Source organism: Cervus canadensis, chromosome 8 (genome assembly GCF_019320065.1).
Source record: "Cervus canadensis isolate Bull #8, Minnesota chromosome 8, ASM1932006v1, whole genome shotgun sequence".
In the NCBI taxonomy this organism is placed as follows: Eukaryota; Metazoa; Chordata; class Mammalia; order Artiodactyla; family Cervidae; genus Cervus; species Cervus canadensis.
In genome coordinates this window covers 28,680,109-28,699,231 of record NC_057393.1, presented here as the reverse complement: position 1 = coordinate 28,699,231, position 19,123 = coordinate 28,680,109, and the positions used below count along the sequence as shown (strand labels likewise).

The following is a 19,123-nucleotide window of genomic DNA, read 5'->3' as shown; positions in this document are numbered from 1 at the left end:
TGTTCATTCTCTCGATTATCTGTTCACACTCGATCCCTGCACACATCACACACCCAGAGCAGGATCACTCACCCACTGGTCACTCCTACCCCAGTGACAGCTTTACTTCTTTTCTGTCCATTGCACAAACTTAGTCACACCTAGTCACACACAGCAGCACACACCCAGTCACCCCCAGTTGCACATGCTCTGTTTCCATCAGTCAGCTGTGCATGCCTAGTCTCTCAGTTGCACACGCTCTCCTGACACACTCAGTGACACACCCTGTTGGTGCTGGAGAACCTGGCCACACCCCCCCACCCCCTCGGCCCCAAGGTCTCCTCCTGGACTGGCCGCTGTTAGTCGTAGTCACCAAGGTGACTTGCTGATGGCAGCCCTGAATCAAGGGGTGCAGAAGTGGGGCCCCAGGAAGACTCAGGTGGGAATTCTCCTCCATTCCGAGAATCGCTCCCTGCTCAGACACACGCACAGGCCCAGGACCACCACCTTCCTTTGCTCCAGTCCTGAGCCTCACCTTTGGCAGACATTGTAAACCCACCCAGGATTGGGCTCCCAGCTCCCCCAGGTCTGCTGACCTCTGCCCAGGACCTCATTGGCACAGGCACACAGTCTAGGGAGGCATCCAGTTCCCACACAAACCAACTATCCATAGTTCTACAGCCTAACCCGATCACCACCCAGCACACCCACAGACTCCTCCCACAGCCGACCAGGGTCCTCTCCACCTTACTACTGCCGCTTCCAACCTGCTGACCCTCATGACCCCAGTTTGCCAGATTCCGGGTCCCCTCACCCACATATCCTGCAGCCCCCACCCCTGTCCACTCTGGGCCCCTTATCTAGCCACTCCCCCTACACCTGCGCTCCCTTAGGCCTCTTTCCCAGGTGTGTGTATGGGGGGGAGGAACATCTGTATTCTCAGCACAAACTACTTTCTGCGCCCCAAGAAAGAGGGTTGGTTATTGGGGTAGGGAGCAAAATCAAGGTGCCCCTGGGTTCCAGCTGTTGGAGACATGCAGGGCGGGGTGAGTGGACTTCCCTGGACCTGGAGGCTCAGAAGGGTGGGGAGGAGGGGGTCCCCGCGGCGACTGGCAGGGGCGGAGGGGAGGCGCGCGGCCCCAGCCCGTCCCTTTCAGGGGGGACTCATGCATCAAACTTCAATTTTCCGGACGATTGAATTAGTGATTTTTTTTCTCCTGAACTAAAATACACTTAAGTCTTTGGGATTAATTACCACGTTCTGGTCCCTCAGACTGGAGTATTACTTATCGGAGCTGCGTCTGACACCGGCCCGACACCTCGTAAAATAAGGAACTGCGCCTCCTGGTCTCACCCGGCGCCGCCCGCCGGCCCCCCGGGCCGGGGAAGGCGGAGCCGGGGAAGCAGAGCTAGCCGGATAGCGCAGAGGGGCCCGGCTAGTCCGCGCGCCGCGGGGTCCCGGACCGGAGAGCAGAACCTGCCCGCGTCCCGGGACTTGGCAAGCAGGGCCGAGGCCTCAGACCCAGCCGTGAAGGAAGAGGCAGAGCCAGGCCGCTTCTCCAGGGCAGCGGGGAAGCGAAAGTGGGTCTGCAGAGAGGCCAGAATCCTGAGCACGCAGGCCCGCGACGGCCTCGGGCAACAGGGCTAGCGGCCCGGAAGGTCCCGAACCTTAACGAACCTCGCCCCGAGACGGCGCAGGGCCCACAGCCCTTCACACGATCCAGGCCACACTTGCACGTACACTCACTCTCAGAGAATAAACACATAATGCACGCGCCCGGCCCCCACAGAGCGCACAGAGTGAACACACCCCGCACAGCCGCACCCGAGGCCCGCCGGGCCGGCGCCTGCGAAGACCAGGGCCAGCACTTGGGTTGGAGGGCCTCTCACATCACAGGTTCTTGGTGTAGCGCCCGAAGCTCGGCCAAAGCCATCCCAGCGCTCGGGGCGGCGCGCGGGTAGCTGCTCTCATCCGAGCCGGATTGCCTGGGAGAGGGTGAGCTAGAGCCCAGGCCTCCCTGATCCCAGCTCCTCCCTCCGGTGGCCAGACAAGTCCCTCAGCCCTTGCCCTCGGTTGCCACCGCCTCCCTGCGCGATGGGGCCAGGAGACTAGTCCCGCACCACGCTGCCCGGTCGAACAAGTCCGACCTCCAAGCCCACGCGCGCTGTCAGCGAGGCTCCAGAAGCCCACGGGCAGCCTGGCGGAGGCACGGAATCCAGCGCAGCCGAGAAGACTGCGTCGGGGCGGCTTGAATCCGCTCCCCAAACGGTGTGGGACCCTGCACAGCGCGCTCTCCCCGGGCCTCCTTGGGTTCAGCCCAGGGCTCAGCGTTCGCCTCTCTCCCCTTCCCTCCGACGACTGCAGTCCCTCCTTCCGCCCGCCTTCTCTCTGGCCTATAGAAACAACGAATTCCTCCTCGTCTTTCCAGGCCTGGGTCCAAAGCCACCTCCTCCCTGAAGCCCCCTCTACCCCAAGCCCGAAGTCGTTTCTCCGAGCTCTGCAAAAGGCGCTCCCCTGCCCCTCGGCCCAGTCCCCTCTGTCTTCGGTGGGGGCCCCGTCCGCTAGACTGGGAGTTCCTTGAGGGCCGGAACTGGATCTGATTCGTTTCCATTTCCCCAGCCCCCAGCGTGGCCTGGTGCAGAAAAGACGCACAACAAACATTTGCTGAATTGAATGGATTTTCCCCTTTATTTTATTAATCCTTGCCCTTCCTTCTTTCCTTCTTTTCCTCCTTCCTTCCTCCCTCGTTATTTTTTATTTCTTGGTTATATTCAATTGTCATGTTTTTCAGGCTCATTAAATCCATTTAGAGACAAAAGAATAAAAGGCAGAAGGGGAAGGAGGGGGAGGAGGGAAGGGGGAGGGGAGGGGGAGGCCAGGGAAGCAAACAAATAACCCGCTTTAACTAGACGGGCGGATAAATGGCCCCGTTTCTCCTCAGCCCCGATGCGCCTGCTTAGCTGCGCGCCCCGCGGGCCCCGCAGCTCGGGTGGGCTTAGCCCCGGGGCCGCCGCCCCCAGTCCGAAGGGACCCAGCAGGGCCCGGCCCGGGGCCGCGAAGCGGGGAGCGGCCCGAGGTGCCAGGGCCGCTTCATTGGGATTCATGGGCGTGTTGGGCGGGCGGCCTCGGGCTCCGGGCGCCGGGCGGGGGCCGGGCGGGGGCGGGGTGCGCACGGCGGGCGCAGATGCCCGAGTGACCGCCGCGCTGCGGTCCCTGCGCCGTCTTTGTGCCGGGGAGGCGCGCGCGGGGACCTAATCCATCAAATTGTCTACAAATTGTGAAGAAAATTCAAAAACCATATGGTCGCCAGCGCCGGCGCGCTCTGGGCTGCGGAGGGCCGTGGCCGCGCCCGCACCCGGAGCCACGGGGGGCTGGGCCCGGCTATTGTCGCCTGTCAGCGGCCGCCCGGGTCCATTCGTCCCGGCCTTCATGGTCCGCGCTCCGAATTACAGACCCATCCATCCTTTGAGGGCGATTTATGTCGCCCGGGAGGAACCGGCCTCGCGCCGGCCCGGCTGCCCGGCCGGCTCTTTCCTTCTTTCGCTCTCGCCGCTCCTCTCTTCCCCATTCCCTTTTTCTCTCTCCGTCTGTTTCTCTGTTTCTCTCTCTGTAGCTTTTCCTCTTTCTCCCCTCGTCTCTGTGGCTTTCCACTTTCTCGATCAGATTTTGAAGTGTTTTTTCTGTTCTCCTTTTTCTATTTTTCTCCCTTAGTTTCCTCGTGGACTCGCACGTTCCGGATTCAGGCCCCGGGGCCCCAGCGCCTGCCCGAGAACAGATGCGCATTTCTCACATCAATTTTGCTTAGAAAGAGAGCCGAGTGGCCTGGAGGCGGGACCTTCCTCTAGTGACAGCGGCCACTCGCCAGCCCAGTGATAACAAAAGCCCAGAGAGAAACCCGGTCCGTTCAGAAAAGTGAAAGCTGCCCCTGTTCCTGCCCCAGCCGCACTCGGGGGGCTGGGACACCCCCACCCCACCCCACCCCCCCGCAGAGTCCTTGGTAGATTTATGTCTCAGTCCCCAGCAGGGTTCGGGTCCCAGAATTTGTGAGCGTTACCAGAAATCCATCCCAACTCAGACGCCTCGGGCTCACATCTTCCTGTGCCCGTGTCAGCAATTTAGCCTGCCCTCGTGCCTTTGGCTTTATTTTCTTCCCTCCCCCAAGGCTGAGGCCCTCTGGCGAACCGAAACTTGGGAGCCCTCAGGCTCCACCCCGCTGTCCGACTGAGCTGTACCACCCAAGGCTTAGCCGGTGTTCCGGGGAGCGCAGGAAGAATACCCTTGGGTCCCGGCTGCGTTGCACGAACCCCAGGGCAAGTCCCCCCACCCTCAGCCTTTGCCCCACATAAATTAATTTTGCACCCGTGGCACCCTCAAAGTACGCACAGATTTCCTTCCAGCATTGTACGCCTCACTTTTTACCCGGACCTGGCGAAGCCCGCTTCTCTCGCCCCCTCACCATTTGGTAGCTGCCGCGTGTTCGTGGGCAACGAGCGCCTCCTCTCTCTCACCACTTCCCCCTCACCCTTCATTCTCACGCCTGCCCCGAAACTCCTCCAAATCGCCAAGGCCTAGGCAGCCCGAGAGCAGGAGCCGAGAGACACCGAGCCTGCCGCGGCTTCACTGAAGAAGGTCCATTCATTCAGACACGGTCACCGCCGGTTCTAGTAAAATGGCAAAGACTTTATTTATCGGAGAAAGAGGCCTTAGGTACAGTCCGGGAGGGAGAGGGCAGGGCAGGAGAAGGGGAGTGGCACGCGGGACCCACCCTCATCCAGCCACCCTTGTCTGGCCAAGTCGAGCTAGGAGCAGGGCATTGGAGACTGCAAGGCAGACCCAGAGCTCTGGAGGAGGTGGGGCGAGGATTTAGGTGGGCCTCCTCTCAGTCTCTGTCACATGCAAAGAAATTCTAAAAAGAGTAAAAAATAATGCTTGGACTTTGGGTTCCGTTTTCGTTGGTTGATTGGTTGTTGGATTTCCCCCTGCTTTGTCCCTAAGACCCAGACCCCAGTAGTCAGTCCAAGGCAACCAAGAGAGGGTGGGAAGGAATCTTTAAAATAACATTTCTGGGCATTAGGAGGCAGAAATGGCATCGAAAACAGACTTTTCTCTCGAGGGGTGGGAGGTTGTGGGGGGAGAAAACATTAATTTGAAACTTGCAAGTCAGGACCCGGTTGTCCCCCTCAGTCCCTTCCCACGCTGGGGGGAAATAAAGGCAGAAGGGAATAAAAGAAATCAACTGCAATAGGTCTAGGGAGGTGAGGAGGGAGAGGGCCGGTGCATTCGCCACATGCAGAGAAAAATCAAAAAGTCGGGGCGGCCCCCTCCCCCAGACCTCGAGGTTAAGTGTTTGTTACCCTCGATTCTGCCTCGCCCTCAGCAAAGCCGGCAGCCTGAGCTTTGAAATCAAGGAACTCTCCAAAACTTTAACAAATAAAAGAAAGGAAGAAGTCAGGCTGCGGTGGGAAGAACCCGGCATATAGGCTTAAATATTTATACAGAAGCCAGACAGAATTGCGCGGCGAGGGCTCCCGGGGCGGTGGAGGCAGCGCGCGGCGACCGGCTCGGCCGGCCAGCCCGGGTTTATTGCTTCGAGAGGGAAGAGGCGGCTGCCGGGAGCCGAGTCCGGGCCAAGAATGGGGAGAAGGCGGGAGTTGCAGAGGAGGTCCCAGCTCCCCTCGGCGGTCCGGTCCGGGAGGCGGCGGGCATCCGGCTCTCGGAGCCCGCGGGCGGTGGAAGATGCCGGGCGCCGCTCAATCGTCCACGTCGATTTCTTCGTCTTCCTCGTCCTCCGAGCAGTCCTGGCTGCTGGCTGGCTGGTCTGTGAGCGGGGAGGCTGGCGAGAGCTGCAGGGACCCGGCGCCCGGGGCCTGCGGGGCGCCTGGGGGGAGTGTCGGAGAGCCAGGCCTTGACTTAGCCCTGCCGCAGCCGCCGCCGCCGCCGCCGCCCGCGGCCTCCGAGTTCTGCTCGAGTTCGGCCAGCGCCACGATGTCCATCTGCCCGCTAGGGCCCAGTTTCTTGGCGGACTCCACGTCGGCCTTCATCTCCTCCAGGTCCCGTTTAAGCTTGGCGCGCCGATTCTGGAACCAGGTGATGACCTGAGCATTGGTGAGGCCCAGCTGCTGCGCAATTTGGTCGCGATCGGCGGGGGACAGGTACTTCTGGTAGAGAAAGCGCTTCTCCAACTCATAGATCTGGTGATTGGTGAAGGCTGTACGCGACTTTCGTCGCTTTTTGGGGGTCTGCCGCTGCCCAAAGATGGTCATCCCGTCACGGCCTGCGAGGAAACCAGAGTATAGGCTTGCGCCCGGGGAGAGGAGACCCCACCCCGGCCCTTACTCACCCCACCTAGACCCATCCGGCCATCAGTCTGCCGCTGTTCCCTTCTCGGATTAGATTCGGCCACCTGGACTAGGGCAAGCCTAGGCTACGGCAAGTCCCCTTCCTCCATCTCTCCTCTACCGGAAGTCCCTAGGAAAAATTGTTTTGATCTCTGCCCCGTCACCTGAGAGTTCGTTTGAAAGACCCGAGGTCGCTAGAACATGAGAGCCAGACAGGGACGCTCTGACTGGGTGTGAATGTTGGCTCTCCACCTCGTCGCAATCAACACGACTCTACTGCTACCCAAAAGGTCCCAGCAAAGGCTCTCCATTCCCCAGCCCAGGAACAGGGCTAGGAGTGACCAGGCCACTGAGAACGGGAGGGAACCAGGCAGACCGCGGAGAGATCTTGGGTTCCCGCCTCCCTCCGCGGTCACTCTAGCCTATCCCGAGGTCTCTAGGAGACAGGGTTTGGGTCCTGTTCCACGCATCTCCACTCCCAGTGGCAGCGGCTTGGGTTGGAGGGCCCTGACGACCGGCGTGGGGGGTGAGGCGGGCAGAGACACGGGGAAGTAAGCGTGGGACACACGGAAGAGGGCGCGGGGTGCTGGGCGCGGGGGAACCCAGTGGTGGCGCCTACCTTCGGCTGCCTGCAGGACGCTGACCTCCAGCCCCTTAAAAGTCTTGCTAGCGAGCTCCTCAAGCGCGCACAGCGGCGAGGTCTGAGAGAGCAGCGCGCGGCCCGCCAGGGGCAAGCCGCCCGGCGCGTGCTTGTCCGCGGCCGCCAGCAGGTGCGCCGCCCCGCACAGCGAGTAACTTCTCCGCACAGACGGCTTGTTGAGGATGTCCTCGATGCTGAACGGCGTCAGCGGCTTGTTGGAGTTGGCGGGAGGCGGCAGGTGGTCCAGCGGGCTGCGCCGCCTCTCCTCCCCCGGCGCCGCCTTGCTGTCCTCCTTGGAAGTCATCTCGGCCTCGCTTGGGGGCCCGGCCCGGGCGGCTCGGGCCTCGGGGACCCAGCCCGCGGGCAGCTCGGGCGCCGGACGGCGCGGCAGGCAGCAGGCGGGAAGCAGGCGGGAAGGAGGCCGCGCCGGGCAGGGCGCGGGCCGGGCTCGGGGCCGATTAGCGCAGCAGCAGAGGCGAGCAGAGCCGCACGGGGCCCCGGGAGGAGGGCGCTGACGCGGGCGCTGCCGCCGCCGGGGCTTCCAGCAACCCGAGGCCCAAGCCGGGGCGCGCCGCGCGGGGCTCCAGTTTCGCCAGCCCCGGTGCTATTTAAAGGTGTCAGGTGGCTCCGCGGCGGTTCCTGGCCCAGGGTCCTGGCGGCAGCAGTTGGAAGAGCCGAGGCGAGGGCGCCGATCCCGTACTGCGAGGGGAGGCGGAGAGATGGGGCAATTGACTATTGCTAACAAGTTAGCCTTGATCGAGGAGTAGTCAATTATCTGCAGCGGCACTTCTCTCTCTCTTTCTCTCCGTCTTTCTCCTCTCTTCTTTCTCTCTGTTCTCTCTCCTCCCGTTCTCCCTCCCTCTTTCCCTCCCTCTTCTCTCTTCTCTGCTCCCCCCGTCTCTCTCCTTCTCTCCTTCTCCCTCGTCCTCTCTTTCACTCTCTGTCTGTCCAATGCAGGCTGCTCTAAGTTGGGAAGCTCATTAATTAGCGGGCCTGGGGTAGGAGGAGCCGGCTGGAATTAGCCTGCCTAATGCGCCTGTCAGTCCGGGCGCTGCGCCGCGCTCGGCCCGAGCTGTTTGTAAATTACATTAGCCGCGCCTTTATTGCACCCGAACCTCCGGCGACTGAAAAGCCGCCGCCCCCACCCCAAACTGCGAGCCGCGCTCCCGGAGCACCCGCCTCCCGCCGGCCTGGCTGTGATGGCAGCGCTGGCCCGGAGATCTCGGGCTCTCCAACCCGGGATTTGGCGCCCGAGAAGGGCGGCAAGAGCCCAGCCGGGGAGGTATGCAGCCGCCGCGCGGGCCAGGTAAGACCGGGAGCCTGGGTGGGCTCCGTCGCCACCCAGAGCAGACTTTGTCGAGCTGAGATCAAGGACGCAGCGCCCCTACCCCTAGACCCACTTACCCCTCACCCACGGCCTTGGGCGACAGCGCCTGGCGGAAGGAATCTGCAGCCCTCGGGGTGGCCCGCGGTAGGTCCAAGGAGGTTCTGCAGCCCTGGGTGAGGCGACACAGGACTCAGGGGTGGGGGAATCCCAGGGGTTGGGGGAGGAGGCCAGTCCGAGGACACAGCCTTACACAGCCGAGAGGTGGCGGGGGGAGTAGTTGTTGATGGCTCTAGGCACCTCTCCCCTGGCCGGAGCCGAAGCGACAGCCTTACCTCCTCCCGCAATTTTGCACACTCTTTTCGGGCCTCTGCTCTCCGGACCGACTGGGGCCACGGCCCGTCTGGTGATCGGCGTCCGACCGAGGTAACCGGGCCGGGTGCCGGGGCTAACGGGGCAGGCTCAGGGCCTCCCCGCTGCGCTCTGCCCGGCCCCGGCCGGGGCCCCGCTGCCGGCCCCGCCCAGCCCAGCGCCCGGCCTGAGTGCACCACCAGGCCGACTCCAGCTGTTCCGGATGCGGGGCGGGGGGCCCAGAGGGGGCCGGGCCACGGCTAGGGCTGCGCTCTCAGGAACCCGCAGGGAGCTGGGGTTCGAGTGAGACTGGGCTCTGGCAACCCTATGGCCCGAACTCTGTGCGTATCAAGCGAGCATTTGTGTGCATCGGTATTTGAATGTGTTTATGTGTTCGAATATGTATATATATGTGTGGTTCTCCATGGATATATTTGTGTAAACATATGTAAACTTGTGGGTATTTGGGCATGCCTATGTTTTTCATCCCCCTGAGGCACCCAAGAGGGTTGTGCCCCTAGTTTTTTTTTCTCTTGAGTCCTTCCTTTGGTTTGTATGCAGCTACTTGCCCTGCCACCCTAGTTTTCTGTTTCTGCCCCCATAGAAAGGAGGAGAGGAGGGGACTGGCCGCAGCTGAGGGAGGAATAGCTGCTGTCCTCCTCACACACAGCCCCAGCCCTTTCTCTGGCTTTGTTTGTAAACTCCAGGGCAGGCAGCGCAGTCTGGCAGCCCTGCTTGGTCCAGAGACGGCTCCAGAGAGGCCAATGCAAAGGACCGTGGCCCGACTCAGAGGCTGGGATGGGAAGGATAGGACTTCTTGGGCTTCTTGCCCTGTCCTACCTGCTCCAGAGAGAAAACCAAGCTGGGCTGCGGGGCAGGGGACAGGTTCTTTTCCTGGATGCCTCTAGCATAGGGACCTCTGAGCATCAGAGATCAGTTTCTTTATCTCCAGGTTAGTTGTTTGTTTGGAAAAGGGCTTGTAGCTCTCCAGAGTAAAAAAAGGACAGTGTAGGGAGAGAGGATTCTTGTTTGGGACCCCAGTGCCTGCCCCAGGCCTGCCTGGCAGTGTTGGGAAGAGCTATTTACCCTCTCTCCCCGTCTTTGTCTTGCATTTTGGGGAAAGGACAGGTACTTTAGAAGCAGGAATGGTGAGACTGTTCCCCCAGAGATGCAGAACTATCCCCCAGGCAGGCCAGTCTCATGCATCAGTGATGCTCTGAGAGCCATGAGGTAAGGTTGGGCCAGGGCTCAGAGTCCAGAGATGGTGAAGAGGGACCCGAAGAAGAGGGTTCCGGGGAGCTGAACCCTGCTGGCTTGGAAGCTCTGAGATGGAAAGGGGTCTGCTGTCTCTCACTTTCTGCTCTTAGGATTCCACCTCACCCCTGGCCCACAGCCCATTCCTGCCATAACCCCCAAAGCCACGACCCAGAGTCTGAGGCAAACCATATCCAGAAGAGGCCCCTCCACATCAGGGAATGGGGACTCTTTGGTCCTCATCCTCCAGAGGAGCTCTCACCCATACTCCTCCTCCCCTATTCTTCCAGTCTGTTCATCTCTCCACACCTGACATTGGTCTGCAAGACAGGATTGCAAGGACAACCCCGTTCCTCCCATCTCCCAGTCCCTCAGGACCAGCAGAGTTCAGGATTATTGTGAGGTTGCCAGGAAGGTGAGGAATGTGAATTGGGGAGCAGAGAGGTGGCAGCATAGAATGCCTCCCCTGGAGTCCTGTTTCCTTGGACCTTCAGTCTATGGCCACGTTTTGTCAAAGTGCACAGGACATTCCAAAATCATCTGCTATAGTACCCCTTCTAATCACCATCGTCAAATCTTCTTCCCTTCTTGGCTGTCCAATCCCAAGGTTTTTGGGGTTTTTTGGCCTAATTGGTTGTACTCTTGGCTGGCCAAACAGCTCTGGCCAGCATAGCTGGGGAATCAGGGGGCACATGGTATCACCTGCCTATTTTTGTTCAGGGTCCCCTAAATCCATCACCGCATCGAGATTATCTTCAAAAACCAGTCCATTGTCCCGTCCCCCCCCAACTCACTCCAGACCCCAGTGTGTAGGAGGATAGAATCTTCTGAACTCACGAGAGCCCAAACCCTTCTGCAGAGCTAGGGGCTGTGTTTGGGGTTTGCCCTCAGCCTCATTCCCTCTCCTGCCAGAATGGGAGATCCCTTAGGGCAGGGTCCTTGATGTGGGGGTTGTCCACTTCAGACATTCACAGGCTAGGCAAGAATGGGGACACCCTCAAGTATTGATTGAATGAGTTTTTGTCAGGCAAATGGAGTATAGACAATTGTGTAGAGGGGGAAGGCTTGGGCTTTGGTGGTCCCACCTCAGAGGAGTTTTGGAGATCAGGAGATTTGGAAAAGGAAGTAACTCAGAGACAGGTAGGGTAGGGGTTGGTTGGAAGGAATATGCCATTGCTCCAGGATCTCACCTTCTGCTCAGCCCCCTTCCAGGCATCCAGTGCTGGATCTGGAAGGCTCCAGAGGGTTCCCCACTTCCCAGTCAGCTGGGCCATTGTCTTCTCCCCTGGAGTTGGTCCCGGAGTCTGTTCTACAGAGGGAATGCCTGTCTTCAGAGCCTGGTCAATATTGCATCCTGACTCCCGAATTCCTGCTTTGCTGTCTATACCACCAGGGTATTCCAGCCTTATTCCATCTCCACTGCAAGGGGAAGGGATTATTCTGCCCCGGATCTGCTTGTCCCCTAGTTTCCCTCTTCAGACAAAGAAGAGGGAAAGAACATTGCATGAATTGTGAGGATAAGGGGACACTGTAGACTGATACACAAGGAGTTATTACTTAGCATGGGAGAATAATTCAAATAAATCCCCAAAGGCTCTGTTAGCTTTAATCCAGATTGTTTTGGTAGCTCCATTCATTTCCAGATTATTTGTGTAAGCATCAGGTTGGCCTTCAGGCCAGAGCTTCCCTGAGAAAAAAAGTTCTGACATTGCTGGAAATGAGTTAACTTGACCACCAAGTGGGATCATTTTTGTCCCCCAGGGACCTGCTACTGTGACACTCCTCATGGAATTCAGAGAGTGTTTCTTCTGCTGTAGAAGCAGACTCCTGCCACCCTGGCTGAACCAGAACTGCCCACTTGGTTTTTATTTTCTGCCCTGGGCCACCTTCTGCAGTAACAACAATAATAATAACCATGACAATAAACACCATAAGCCCTTACCATGTGCTTGGCTTCCGGCTAAGAGTTTTATTGATTTCACTTATTACTCACAACCCTATGAGGTAGTTACTGCTATTACCCTGATTACATATAAGGAAAATGAAGTTAGTAACACAGAGAAGTTAAGTAACACAGCCAAAGTCACACAGCCTGTTTGGGAGTAGTTAGGACTTAAAGACTGTTTTTTTGTTTTTTTTTTTTTCTGACTCAAATCTTAATCCTAGAACCATAAGATTTTTAACTGGAGCCCAAAGTTTCTTTGAATGGACTTTAGGGGTTCTGTAGATCCCAGAAATTGTGTGTAAAATTTTGTATATGAGCCCGAGTGTTCATATTTTTTCAGGGGCAATATTATATAACACACTGAATTCTCAAAAGGGGTTGGAGATCCAGAAAAGGTTAAGGCCAGAAGCAGGCCAATAGGGGAAGGGAGAGAGAAGCTGCCTCTCTGCAGATCTGGGGAGCAGGGAGCCAGCTGCTCTGAAATTCATGCCAGGCTCCAAGCCTGCTTCTGGACCTGCCCTGCTGTCTCTGACCATGACTAGCTCTCGGGACCTCTTCTGGCAGAGAGATGGGGGTAGGCTCTAAGACCAGGGCACTTTTTTAGAGAGCACCCTTCTTTCCTTCTCTCTTCTCACCTCCCCAACTTCGTTCATGAGCTGAACTACTTTAGAACCTAGTGACAGGTGGTCCCACCACATAAGCCAACCTCTTTCTGGCCCTTCAGTCCTGTATGGGGTAACTGATTGCCCTTTGGAAGTGTAGGGGGATCAACAGATCACTGAGTAACACAGATAGATAGAGATGAGGAAAGATGCTCAAGGCCCAAGTGACCATATTCCTGCAGCCCTCATTTTGGTCCCAGGCCTTTGCTTCCCTCACCCTGAGGCCAGAAGTAAATCTATTGCTGCCCCGCCTGGCACTTTTTTTTTTTTCCTATGCTGCATGCTTATGGGATTTTAGTTCCCTGACCAGGGATGGAACTTGGGGCCTGACAGTGAGAGTGAGAAATCCTAACCACTGGACCGCCAAGGAATTCCCTCCTGGCACTTCTTGCTGTTTTTAGTGCTCAACTCATCTTGGGGAAACTTTCCTGCCTGTTCTGTCCTCTGTGCCCCTTCAAACATTCCCCGTGGAGACACTGTCAGATTGCCAGGAACTGCTGGTTGTTGTCTGTCCTTCTACCTCTCTCCACCTGGCTGTGAACTTGGGAACCTGAAACTCCTCTCCATGACCTGTGCCAGCGTGGCATATATGAAGAACTCTCCATGCATTCATTGATTAATAAACTAAATAAGAGATAAAAGAGAGAACTAGGCAGGGACCTCTGCCTGTGCCCCTGAGAGACAGAGAAGGGAGTAAGGGAAGGGTGGGTGCATTGTTTTTCCAGCTGCGTGCAGATGTATGAGGCACTCCTGTGGCTTGTACCTCCAATATACATGAAGGGGCACAGAGACCTCATTCTTTAATGCTTTTTGGCCATGGTGGGTGGGGAGTGTCCTAAGTTCTGGACCCAGCTGCGGTATGGCCTGACTCAGGAATGGAGTTTGTTAACCTTCTCTCTTAAAAAAAAAAAAAACAGGTTCCCATCCTATTTTGAGCCCAGAAGCAGAGAGGAGGAACAGACAGAAGGAGAGAGATGGGCCAGTAGGAGTGGCAGGAAATACACCTCCTCCCCAGTAGCTCAGGGGACTATGCAGAGGGTAAAGGATAGGGGCCAGGGGTGGTGGGGTGGGGGGAGTAGTGTCTGGTTCTGTCCCACAGGGAGTAGCATTTGAAATGAGCCATGAAAATCCAGAAGCACTGGGGTAGGTACAGAAGTGAGGACCACTTTCCTGGTAAGCAGAGAAGCTGATCAGGAGGCCAGAAGTGCCAACCCAGAGGGGGAGAAAGAGTGCCCCTCACTCCCTGGCCTGGGCATCGAGCTGCTGAGGTTGGTTGGTCCCCTGTGCAACCTCAGCAGGTCTGCAGCCTGGGACATGGACTGGTGGGCTCCTGGGATGGTTGCTTGGGGCTGCAGGGGGGAGTTGGGGACAGGCTGCACCCCAGTCCTGGGTCCACAATAGGGGTTCCATTCACTATGCTGCTATGCCATCTACAGAAGCACCAAGAACTGATCTACTACTAAACCAACTCCTGGGTCCCTGAGCTCCCCAAACCGCAAATGGTGATCAGGCTACCACAGAGGTCTCTGCCAGTGGGAGGGCGCCAGGCAGAGGAGCCTGGGCCAGGACAGGTGGATGGGGAAAGGAACCTAAGTGGGGAGGGGCGAGTAGACTTAGGAGCTGGCCAGCGACGTGGTTAGGCGGGCTCCAGAAAGGCCTGAGTCAGGCTTCTCATAATAAACTTCACGTGAATAATTCAGCAGCTGCGCAGGGGCTCATTGCATTAGCGCCTCACCTTCCGGTTGAGGGGAAGAGGGGGTCACTAACGCGCTTGAGGAGGGAGCCAGATAGAAGACTCCTGGCCGCTAGCATCCTGGGTTCTGCCGGGCCCAATCCCAGGAGACTCACTGGTCCCCCGAATCCCTGCGGCCCCACCAGTCAGAGGGTGCCTACTGAGCAGGGCTGTCCCAGCGAAGCCGCTCTTAAGACCCCAGGCAAGAGAAAACAGGCAGCGGGACCAGGGCCGGAATAGGGAAGGAGGGGGCCCACCCGACCTGTGGGCAAGCGAGCTGCGGCAATGCCCAGTCGCGCAGAGAACGTGGGCGGGGTGGCTCTGAGCAGAGAGGAGAAGGCGGGCTCCTGTGCTCAGAGCCCGGGTGTCCAGGGGCTGCTTCGTCTGGGCCGGGATTTTCCTTGTGCTTAGAATGGAGCTCCAGGGAAGCTGCGGGACTTTTCACCCACGGTGGATCCCCAGGTTGTGCTTCTTCCCCAACCCCACCCCCACTGACCCATCGACCCACCGACCCACCCACCCATAGATCCAGTTCTTGAGGCGGCAGCCCACCCTCCCGCCCCCACCTCGCGTCAGCCGGCGCTGAAGGGGAGCACCGGAGGCCGCTAGGCCTGTTGTTCTCCGACTCTGCGACCCCATGGACTGCAGCACGCCAGGCTTCCCTGTCCTTCACCATTCCTGGAGCTTACTCAAATTCGTGTCCATTGAGTCGGTGTTGCCATCTAACCATCTCGTTCTCTGTCGTCCCCTTCTCCTCTTGCCTTCAGTCTTTCCCAGCATGAGGGTCTTGTCTAAGTGCACACCACCTTCAACCTTATTTCGTTTGAGCAGAACCAGCTTCCTTTGGCTTTTCCACTTTTCACCAGCCTCTGGGTTTCTGATCTTGAGGGTTCGCCCTCATCCCGTCCAACATCCACTGCCGCTTGATTCCTCCGGCTCTTCTCCAGAACCGTTCACCTCCAGGCAGTCGGCCCCGCCCTCTCTCCAGCAGCCTCCCCACTCCTATGGAGTGAACCTCGGGCTGCCGGAGACCCTTGCGCTGACATCGCTGGCCCTTCGGGGCCGGCGCGACCGAGGCCCCAGTCTGGTCTCCGGGGGTCTTGAGAAGTCCACCGAAGGCACCTCGAGTCCCCCCTTCCCTGCTCATCCCTCCTCCCACCCCAGCAGAATCCTCGTCTTCTGCCGCTGCCTCCTCCTCTTCTTCCGCCTCTATGCATTTGTTTTTCTTGGTTCGGTGCCTTGGGCTTCCGGAGGCCAGGCGGCTGGGGACGAGGCTGGCTGGGGTGTCTTTGCAGAGGCATGTGAGATGGACTGATGGCACCTGGACCCCAGACGGCTCCACCACTGCCCAGCAGTGTGTTCTTGGGTAAGTCTCTTAACCTCTCTAAGCCCTTACTGGGCAAAGGCCAAGAAATTTAGGGAGAGTGATGGATGAGAGACTAAGTCATTCGATTCGTTTGGGAAAAGGGGTTGCTTGCTTTGGGGCCTGAGGAAGTGAGTTTCAGGAGAATACTAGGTCCAAAACGACTATTTATTTTAACGAATATTTCAAGAGCAGCTGGTAGCTGCTTATTTTTCTTTTTTTACAGCTGATGGGTTCCCAGGCATTAGAAACTTCTCCAGTCCTCACCACATCTTGGTTTTACCGAAGAGGAAACTGAGGTTAAGACTGCGTCCCACTGGTCAACTGCACAGGTGGGATTCGAACCTGCCTCCGTTTAGGAGGCGCTCCTAAATTTGAGCCAGGTAGCCTCCCTTGGACTAGCAAATCGAGCCCTCACAGGGCCGGCCACCACCTGAGCGAGGAGGGGTTGGGCTGAATTGCTAAGCATTCAACATTTTTTGTGTGCCGGAAAAGCATTGAAAATTTTTTCAGGTAAACGATTTTGGCCGCTCCCGGGGAAGGAATGGAAAGGACACCCGGGGTGGGGTGGGGGGACCTCCAGCTTGTTGTGGGAGAGCCACTAGGGCGGAACAAGGAAGGCGGCTCTTCTCTGAAGCAGAGCTTAGGTTGAAGCCTTCGCACCTGGATTTTTTCCTCTTTCGAGTTTATCCATCTGCTCAGTCGGTCCTGTGTAGCCCACGTCTTCAGAAGACCACGTCTTGGGAGCGGAGGAGAAGGCACAAGGCCCCCTCCCGGGCACAGGTATGGCCGGAGGACACCCGACGCTTTCACCCCCTCCAGGGGCGCCTCTCTGAGGGAAAGTCCTCCTAGCGGCAGAGGAGTTGGCTGGGGGGAGTGGAGGGAGGCTGGTGGGACCGCTGGCTGGGCAAGGAAGGCTGGAATACAGGCTCCCCAGCGACCCCGTCCCAAGCTCCCGCTGCAAGGTCGCGGCATGGCAGCCCCGACAGGCCACGCGTCCCTCGACACAAGTCCCATTACATTGTATTTATGTTTCACTTTATTGTTTTTTTTTTCTCCTCTCATTATTGTCTCACTCTGGGGGAGGCAAAGGATATAATATATTCATCTTTATTATACCAAATCTGTGTGAAGCATTTAATAAAACGCTGTTTCCACACAGCCAGGGATTAGTGTGAGCTATTCTTAAGTTAATGCTCGGGTACGGAGGGCGCCTCCGCCGCAACGCCTGCTGCTGGCGGCCGGAGGGAAGCGCAGGCCCCGGATGGTGCGCCGGCGCCCACCCCAGCACCCGGTGCCCTTACCAGACCGCCGTCTCTCAGTGGCCCCTCGGGCCCCAGCCTGCGGGAGGGGCTCCGAAACAAGCTCCCTCCAGCGTTTCTAACTCGCTGCGGGCTTCGGTCTGTGACTATGAAAATGGGAAGAGAAATCCTATAGCCGCTTTCGTCTCAGGGCTCTGTCTTGGGAGGCTGAAGAAGCCGCGGGGGTAAACAGGACTTTATAAGCTGGAATGGAAAAAGAGGAGGATTTGTCAGGACGGGGGTTGATGGGGGACAGAGAGAAACAAGGAGGCCACAAAAAGTGATTCTAGGCAAAATAGACCCCCAAGCTGAACCCCAGCCCAGGCTGGGGAGCAGAGTGCAACTTCAGTTTGAGCAGAGGCCAGGTTTCGGCCTGCCTGGGGCTCACCCTGAGTCTGATGAACGTGACTGACCGGAATCAGGATTCTGCCCCACCCAAATCAGGATTCCCCCACCCCAGAATCAGGATTCCCCCCACCCCACCCCCGAGTCAGGATCTTGGCATGTCACAGTAGGTGACATGGTCCTCCCTGTAGGTAGATAACAGTCTTTGAAGTTCAAGTTACAGCTAGCAAATTGAGACTCAGAAGTTCAAGTGGCTTGTTTGGGGAACCCAGCTGGAAAGTAGCAGAGCAGATCGTCCTGTCTTTAGACTCCACTTCCCCCTTCCCCCAGCCCTCCTGCTTGCCACCTCTCCCCTCAACATCTCCTCATCCCAGTCCTCCAGGGTTGTCCATGGCATGTAAGCTTTCCCATTCTGTTTTCTGCAGACACACACACACATCCCCTACCTGGGATACCCGTGAGAAGAAGAAACAGTCACATGACTTTCTTATCCAGGCCGACTGCTCAGTAGCTTCCCTCTGGCTCAGATGGTAAAGAATATGCTTGTAATGCAGGAGACCTGGGTTCAATCCCCCAGGGAAGATCCCTGGGTCTGGAAGATCCCCTGGAGAAGGAAATTACAACCCACTCCAGTATTCTTGCCTGGAGAATTCCATGGACAGAGGTGCCTGGTGGGCTACAGTCCATGGGGTTACAAAGAGTCGGTCACAACTGAGTGACTTTCACTGCTCAATGTACTTTAGAACCCGCTTGCCTTGTGTTTGTTTTTCCAGCACAGATTTGGGCACACCACCCTTCCTTTAGTCCCTTGTTCCCTTGTTCCAGGGCTATGGGAAAGAGTTGGGGGCAACCAGGCCAGGCCAAAAGGAGGTGGTGTGCAGGAAAGAATTGGGATGGGCAGATAAGTCCCCCTAGTTAGAACTAACACCCTCCTAGAATTCTCAGTCCCCATCTGCCCCTATCACCCCCTCCTGTAGGCTGCTGGTAGGAGCTTCTATGGAGGCTAAGGGACTTGAGAAATCTGACAGTTCCCAGCCTGGGGCTGGCTGGGGAAGGGTACCCACTCACTGTGTGGTAGGGCTGGGACTAGGATGAGGCAAATAAGACACTTAGGGCACACAGTTTAAGGAAGTACTTGTTCTCAGTGTTGTGTACCAGACCTGAAATTTTGTGCTTAGGCATCTCACTTGTCTCATCCTAGTCCCAGCCTCTTTGTGGCCCCAGGGGTGGAATTACAATTGCAGTGGGGACAGAGAAAGATTTCACTTTACCCTTATGAATGAATATGTAGAAGTATAAACAATGGATGAACTGCCAGGGGTCGGGGTGGGGTGGAGGTGGGGGGAGGGCACTGAGCTTTCCCAATAGGTGGAGTATGCTTCGAACCAGCTGGAAGGCTAATAATCAGTCTTATTGCCATCATCATATTCTTCATCATTTTATTGGGTTGGCCAAAAAGCTCATCCCAGTTTTCCCATAACATCTTACGGAAAAACCCCAACAAACTTTTTGGCCAACTCAATTCCATCGTGTATTTTGTGCCAAGTAAGAGCTTTACCCACATTATCTCAAGCAATGTATTAAATGTCTTTTGGCTGAGGATGGGTATTAAAGTCTCTGACCTTCTGGATCCTTTCCATCTCTAACAGTCTATTGTTGCATAAAATAAAGGACATGTTTGTTGATTTTGGTTAGTTAATTATAGCTCAAATTATAGTTATTATTTGAACTTGTTTTATGGCCTTTCCTAATGAGTAAGCTCATTGAGGGCAGGCACTATATCTAATCTCATTTCTTTTTTTTTTTTACCATTCCTTCTCCTCCACGATCCACACAGGACTAAGCATGTAGCACATGTTTAATAAATGTGTACTAAAAAAACACATGA

The 19,123-nt window shown here is 57.1% G+C and overlaps 2 protein-coding genes across 3 annotated transcripts; one reads left to right on the top strand and one right to left on the bottom strand.

The window, feature by feature from the left end:
* Positions 1-4,639: 4,639 nt before the first annotated feature.
* Positions 4,640-7,914, bottom strand: LBX1 (ladybird homeobox 1). The gene is made up of 2 exons (XM_043477169.1): positions 6,938-7,914; positions 4,640-6,254 (listed from the first exon to the last, which is right to left on the bottom strand). Exons 1-2 carry the CDS (start codon positions 7,260-7,262, stop codon positions 5,731-5,733), a joined length of 849 nt encoding a protein of 282 aa, XP_043333104.1. The 5' UTR covers positions 7,263-7,914; the 3' UTR covers positions 4,640-5,730.
* Positions 7,915-7,988: 74 nt separating this feature from the next.
* LOC122446686 (protein phosphatase 1D-like) lies at positions 7,989-16,999 on the top strand. 2 transcript variants are annotated; one of them, XM_043477170.1, is made up of 3 exons: positions 7,989-8,264; positions 15,522-15,592; positions 15,816-16,999. In XM_043477170.1, exons 1-3 carry the CDS (start codon positions 7,989-7,991, stop codon positions 15,817-15,819), a joined length of 351 nt encoding a protein of 116 aa, XP_043333105.1. In that variant the 3' UTR covers positions 15,820-16,999. The 2 variants fall into 2 exon arrangements, with proteins under 2 accessions (XP_043333105.1, XP_043333106.1); XM_043477171.1 differs by lacking the exon at positions 15,522-15,592.
* The last annotated feature ends 2,124 nt before the right edge of the window (positions 17,000-19,123 follow it).

Excerpts from the sequence above, each read along its gene's own strand:
- LBX1 (XM_043477169.1), bottom strand. The coding sequence starts at position 7,262 with ATGACTTCCAAGGAGGACAGCAAGGCGGCGCCGGGGGAGGAGAGGCGG. Across the intron at positions 6,255-6,937 it reads CGTCCTGCAGGCAGCCGAAG|GCCGTGACGGGATGACCATC; the intron begins GTAGGCGCCACC and ends GTTTCCTCGCAG.
- LOC122446686 (XM_043477170.1), top strand. The coding sequence starts at position 7,989 with ATGCGCCTGTCAGTCCGGGCGCTGCGCCGCGCTCGGCCCGAGCTGTTT. Across the intron at positions 8,265-15,521 it reads GCAGCCGCCGCGCGGGCCAG|AGGCATGTGAGATGGACTGA; the intron begins GTAAGACCGGGA and ends GTGTCTTTGCAG.